Source organism: Selaginella moellendorffii, unplaced genomic scaffold, assembly GCF_000143415.4.
Source record: "Selaginella moellendorffii unplaced genomic scaffold, v1.0 SELMOscaffold_1, whole genome shotgun sequence".
Lineage (NCBI taxonomy): Eukaryota > Viridiplantae > Streptophyta > Lycopodiopsida > Selaginellales > Selaginellaceae > Selaginella > Selaginella moellendorffii.
Genome location: NW_003314262.1, coordinates 1,408,326 through 1,414,361, shown reverse-complemented (window position 1 = coordinate 1,414,361; position 6,036 = coordinate 1,408,326). Strand labels below are relative to the sequence as shown.

At 43.9% G+C, this 6,036-nt stretch overlaps 1 protein-coding gene across 1 annotated transcript; it reads right to left on the bottom strand.

Moving 5' to 3' along the window:
* Positions 1 to 1,929: 1,929 nt before the first annotated feature.
* On the bottom strand, positions 1,930 to 5,564 carry LOC9629701 (O-succinylhomoserine sulfhydrylase). Its single transcript, XM_002961393.2, has 17 exons — positions 5,356 to 5,564; positions 5,198 to 5,296; positions 5,026 to 5,138; positions 4,863 to 4,954; positions 4,790 to 4,800; positions 4,663 to 4,727; positions 4,412 to 4,613; positions 4,293 to 4,361; positions 4,190 to 4,248; positions 4,045 to 4,138; positions 3,867 to 3,992; positions 3,730 to 3,809; positions 3,561 to 3,680; positions 3,273 to 3,500; positions 2,836 to 3,218; positions 2,605 to 2,787; positions 1,930 to 2,542 (listed from the first exon to the last, which is right to left on the bottom strand). The coding sequence occupies exons 14-17, from the start codon at positions 3,478 to 3,480 to the stop codon at positions 2,162 to 2,164; spliced, it is 1,155 nt and encodes a 384-aa protein (XP_002961439.2). The 5' UTR covers positions 3,481 to 3,500; positions 3,561 to 3,680; positions 3,730 to 3,809; positions 3,867 to 3,992; positions 4,045 to 4,138; positions 4,190 to 4,248; positions 4,293 to 4,361; positions 4,412 to 4,613; positions 4,663 to 4,727; positions 4,790 to 4,800; positions 4,863 to 4,954; positions 5,026 to 5,138; positions 5,198 to 5,296; positions 5,356 to 5,564; the 3' UTR covers positions 1,930 to 2,161.
* Between the last annotated feature and the right edge of the window lie 472 nt (positions 5,565 to 6,036).

Sequence of the window (6,036 nt, the reverse complement as noted above, 5' to 3'; positions counted from 1 at the left end):
CTCTCAGCTTCCGTTCACGAGGGCATGAACTTGCAGGGAAGCGTGGTGGATTGTAAGCAACTAAAGGGAACGATTCGAGAGACAATCCATGGGGTTCAAATATAGAGGGAAAGGGCCTATAAACAAGAGTGCACCCCTTTTTCCAATCGGTTAATGGTCTTGGGATAGTTGGAGTTAAGCATCCTTGGGTTGGAATAGTACTGGGCTGGGTGATTTCCCGGGAAGTCCAAACTCAAGAGCTTACATAATTTAGTGGAATGACTTATTTGGACATTTAATGGGATGATCGCAAAGTACGTGAATTTTCAGCATTTAGATTATGATGGTTATTTTGGTTATGATGGTTATATTGTTCTTCACCATATAAACTTATATATAGTCATAATCCAATTTTACTAACGAAGTTGGGTTTACTTTTTGATTGCCACAAGTTGCTGATGCTAAATTAGTATTTGATGAGTATTCTTCCACTTGTCCAAGTAGAGTTTGTTGAACACCTAAGCCGCATACAAGTGGGACAACAACAGCGCTACAACTCCTATCATTGTCCACATGCGGAGTACAAAGTGGATAACTTGGTGTTAGTCCATTTTCCCCATCTTACAATACGTAGTTTATCCAAAGGGCTCCTTGCTCAGTGGAAAGTACTATATTAGGAAGTTGAATTGCAAGTTTATGAAGTTCGGCATAACGTTTAATAGGCTGATCCTCTAGAAATTGTGTATATGTAGTAGTTGAAAGGTTTCGTTCAAAGGGATTAAAAACAATTAATACCACCTATAAATCCACCAATACCTCCTCCTGATGTTCCTTTAGATCCTAGCCCATCTATAAGAGAACCCTAATGGCCTTTTATTATAACAAGGATGATATGAAGTTCAAATATATGGCTATAATGCCATATATTAATATTAGCGTAGTAGAATTTTGGTAGCTATCATATTGATTTCAATCTAGACCACTCACTCTTGTATATAAGCTAGGTTTTTTTGGGTTAATTGATATGCACATTTTCTATATTCCCTTTTCATATTCCCTCTTCATAATTATAATTATAATAATGTTTATAATTATAAAATTTCAAATGACACTCATTGCTGCATGTAATATGCAGCAAATTAATGTGTGTGTGAATGTAAAATAATAAATTTAAGATAAAGGTTAGTTGAAAATGGCTCAAATCACAGTTGTATAGCATTTCTGATTTATTTTGTATCAATTTATAATTTAATTATATATTTATATGTTTTGTTTATAATATTGTTATTGTCAAGTGAGTCTAAAGTTTTGCTAGAGAGGCTTGGTGATTTGAGATGCGTCCACAAGAGATTATGAGAGAGTGACCATACAAAGATCACATGTCTCACCAACTGAGGTCAGTTTAACCCAACGTCTAACACTCTTAACTTAATTTTCAGCAAGATCTTTGCTTTGAGCAAGACTCTCTCATACAAAGATCATATGTCTCGCCAACTGAGGTCAGTTTAACCCCTAACTTGACTAACGTCTAACACTCTTAACTTAATTTTCAGCAAGATCTTTGCTTTGAGCAAGGTGACCTTTCGAGGTGTTCTTGAGCCTACGAGGTAACTTTTGGTTTACAAGTGGAAATGCTCTCATCAACATGTATAGAAAGTGCACCAGTCCTGGCTCTCGAAGTAGCTATGAACAAATGGTATAAGGCTGTGGATGGTTCGAGCACTGAACTATGCAGAATTCGAACCTGCGCGGGTGAAGCCCACATGATTTCTAGTCATGCCCGATAACCACTCCGGCACGTCCACGTTATTGATTACGTGTATTTAATTCTTGTGACGAGCCTCGTTAGCATTTCCTCTGGAGTGCAAACAAAATTGAAGTCCAAAGACGCTTGATATCAGCACCAGTTTTCACAAGCAAGCAACAACTTGAGTAATGAAGGTGACTGTGTTTCAGCAGGTTGAGACATAACTTTGGAATTTGCAAATTTCTTGTGAGACATAACTTTGGAATTTGCAAAGCTCTTGTATGGCCTTTGTGAAGTGGCCGAAAACTTAGTCAACTAACGCACAGCCTAATGACTTGAGAACTTCTCCGTTGTAATGAATGTCCAGCCGCTGATCTTGACTCCTATAAGAGCATGCTTGTGACGGCTGTTGAAGATAACAAGCTCGAGGTCTTTTCAGCTCCCAGGATGAGAGGCGGCGGCGGCGGCGAAGATGCCGCGTTCCAAGTCGACCCAGATATCGTCGACGTGCTCCAGGCCGACAGAGATTCTGAGGAGTCCGTCTGTGATTCCCAGAGCAATCCGCCGGTCGCGAGGGAGGAAGGAATGCGAGGAGCTTGCCGAGTGGGAGACGGTGGTGGCGACGCCTCCGAGGCTGGGACACAGCGTTATCAGCTGGAACGCGTCTATTGCTGCTGCGGCTCCATCAAGTCCGTTTGGAACTTCGAGCGCGACGATCGAGCAGCCTTGTGCCGCGTGAACTCGAAGAGGGAGCGGATGAGCTGAAAGCTGCTGAGAAAGAATGCTAGCTGACTGCCACTGTCGCTGGATTCGGACCTGTGAAGTCCAGAGTGAGAAAACACGAGGCTAGTTGGATAAAACTGGAGTCTCTCACTTACTTCCAGAGTTTGAATTCCTCGCAGTACGAGCCATGAATCGAATGGTGAGGCGGCTAGACCCCAGCGAGCTACCATTCCTGCGGCACTTGTCACGTACTCGGATGACCCAACGAGTGCTCCAGCCATAGCATCATTGTGACCTCCAAGAAACTTAGTCGCAGAGTGTACAACCATATCCGCTCCCTACAAAAACAGAAGAACTCAGAACTTTGACAGTAATCAAGTGACAACCTGCTTTAGCGGCTTGAGCTGGACGGGAGTACCAAAAGTATTGTCCACGATAAGAACGCATCCATATTTCTTGCACAACTTTGAAATCGCTGGAATGTCCGCAACTTTAACCAGCGGATTTGAGAACATCTCCACAAACACTGCAATGCGGCCACTGGCGCCGGCCGTAGCAGCAGCGTAGAGCTCAGAGAGAGTTGCGTCGAGTCTCACAAGATCTAGAACGTCTTCCAGACGTACGGAGATGCCAAACCTGTCAAAGTCATTGACTAACAAGTCGTAAGTTCCTCCGTATGGATCACGCGGAGCGACCAAAACGTCCCCTCTCTTGCACACTGCAAGCAAGGCTGCGAGAATAGCTCCCATTCCCGACGAGCAAGCAAGGCCTGCTCGAAAACCCAAGCATTAGACAATGTAATTCACTGAAATGGAAAATCTACCTGATTCACCGCCTTCCAGCGCCGCAATAGCGTCTCCTAGCTCCTTGGTGTTTGGAGAACCATACCTCCTATAGACGTGAGCAGCTCCAGCGTAGTCGGAAAATTTGTCGAACTTATTTGCAGAAGCCAGGCACAGCACCTGCTTGGCACTGCCTTTGGCAAGCGGCTTTCCGGAATGGCAGCAAAGAGTAGCGACTTCGAAATCCATCACTTCGTTTGCCAAGAGCTCTGCGAAAGAAGGAATCAAGGGTAAGCTCTTGCTGCATGTATTGCCAAATTGAAGTTCACCTGGATTTAAAATGTAAAGTTTACTTCACACGAAACTACACAAAAGGGACCCGATCACGGTGCTCGAGCAGCTGTTTGGACAGTGCAAGAGGAACGTGAGCTCTCAGAATCTGTATACTCCTGTAAAACCAGAAAGTTTTGATTAATTCCCAACGAAACAGAAGACTACCTCATGTTCCACAACACCACGCCTGTGGATCATGACGCCTTGCTATACGGGACAATGGCTTCCACTCGCACAAGTAAATCCTGCAAAAACATTTTTGAGTTCTCTGTGTTTCATATGAATGAATGAACTTTGTAAACCTTGAGTTTTGTGTCCACAGCATAAAAAAATTCTTGAATGCCTTCTCCGGTTAAGGCTGACACGCAGATTGCACCTTGTTGTTTGGCTTCCGCTCTCAAGGCATCTGGGTCCTCAGCTTTGTCAATCTTACACCAAAGTGAACGTGATCAGTAACTTCGCAGACATGGACAGGATTACCTTATTCCACACTGAAAGTCGAGGAATGTGTTGAACATCTAGCTCAGCAAGAACTTCGTCAACAGCTTCTGTTTGTGCAGGCGCCATCGGATGACTGTAACAAACACAAATCAAAACACACAGCAAACAAAAGATGAAGGCTAACCTTCTACCTACAACATGTAGGATCAAAGACAAATCGCTGATTGCACGAAATGAGGCAACCTACAAACAAAGTTAAGAGCGCAAGCTCAAACGTCATGACTTACAAGTTGTGTTGGAAGCTTTTAAATAAAACCCACAGCATCTGTAAACAAACCTTCATTTCCATTCGGGAGCTGAAAAGGATACAACATCAACAACAGAACAATGCCTACATGAGGCTCACCTTTACACGTCTCGTAATAGGATCTAGTGTGGATCTTCAGCTAGAACATCAGCATTACTAAGCTTGTTCAAAAGTGTGCTCTTGCCAGCATTTGTATAGCCAACCTGTGGAATCTCTAGATATGTACCAGAGAAATAACAGGGATAGGAACCCGGTTTCTATACTGTTGCCTGTGGTCACGTACCGACTCGAGATTCTTCCTCTAAAAAGCCACAAACTTCAGTTTCAGTGTGCGAAATCACCGAGCTTACCTTTGTTCTAAGGATACGTTTATCAAGTTCGATCTGCTTCTCTCCCATACCATTCACCATACCTCCTGCTTGTCTTTCAAGGTGAGTCCAAAGTTTTGTCAATCGCGGCAGCTGGTACTCACTCTACCTTAGTTTTATCTTTGAAAAAGATAAAAAAAAGTTAACAGCACAAAATCCTGTTAAACTACAATAACAGCTACCTGCAAAGCCGCTTTCACGCGTCGCTGCTCTCTGGCTAAAGATGTCAAGAATCAGAGCTGTGCGAACATGATCACCAAATGCCTTTTCTAACCTGAAATGGAAGCCAATGAGCAATTGGAAGACGTTGTCGTGGAGAGTTCCTAAAGTTCTTGCCATTCTTACCCCGGCGATATTTCGTCATCCAAGGTCACCCGTCTCAACGTCTAGAGCCTGGAGAGCGGTCTTCACCTCCGCAACTTTCCCAGACGCCATGTATGTTCTCGGGTTTGGATAATCTATAGGTAATAAAGCAAAAGCTTCGCAAAAGCTATAAGCTTGAAAACTTGACACGTACTTTTGATATGTCGGCCAGTCCGGTGTGTCGGCGAGCTGCTCGAGCTCCAAACAATGCGCGATGGTCGACTCCCACGAGAAACGCATTCTCTCGATAAATCTACACGCGGCAAGTCCCAATCATCGACTAGAAAGAAGAAATCAATCACAGTTTCTTACCTCTTGATTGTTGCGAATCACAAATCGATCGCTGGAATCCTCACTACTATCAGTCACAGACGACGATACCGTAGTGCTCCGACCTGGCGAAGAGCGGGAGCTTCTTCCTCTCGCGGCGGCACAAGCGGAAATTTGCCCCCATTTCTCTGCTCCTCCTCATCAATGTGGATCCCATCCCGGAGCCGGCATTCTGCCATCGCTCATCCACACCAAAGAGCCCTAAAACCCGGTAAAGCTCGAATATACTAGAATAGTTTTCAACTTTTAGGGTTTATCTTTCATAAGGGTGGTTTTAGACCATGGTTTGCTCAAACATGTCCTAGAAATTGTAAGCTCTCTCCAAGTTATTTCATGAATGATTTGTGTAAATCCTTGAACAGGGAGATACCATCTACGATGCAAAGACCAACATTTCCAGCAACAACAACAAGTACTACGCTCAGGTAGTCTCTTGATTTTTCTATGCACTGACTAATCTCGCCCCTTTCTTTTTCTGAAGAGTCTGATGATCGAATTGCGTACTATACGTTTGCGCGATGGGGTAGAGTCGGCTCCATGACTAGGGAGGTAATTAACGCAAGAAACCTTGTAGACAAGGAGTTTTGATTTGTTGATCGTATGATAGAAGGGAATCCGAATATTCGCAACGCGCCATAGCGCGGATCTCTGACCGTCCGATTG

Excerpts from the sequence above, each read along its gene's own strand:
- LOC9629701 (XM_002961393.2), bottom strand. The coding sequence starts at position 3,480 with ATGGATTTCGAAGTCGCTACTCTTTGCTGCCATTCCGGAAAGCCGCTT. Across the intron at positions 2,788-2,835 it reads AGCTCAAGCCGCTAAAGCAG|GGAGCGGATATGGTTGTACA; the intron begins GTTGTCACTTGA and ends CTGTTTTTGTAG. Across the intron at positions 2,543-2,604 it reads GAGGAATTCAAACTCTGGAA|GTCCGAATCCAGCGACAGTG; the intron begins GTAAGTGAGAGA and ends TGGACTTCACAG.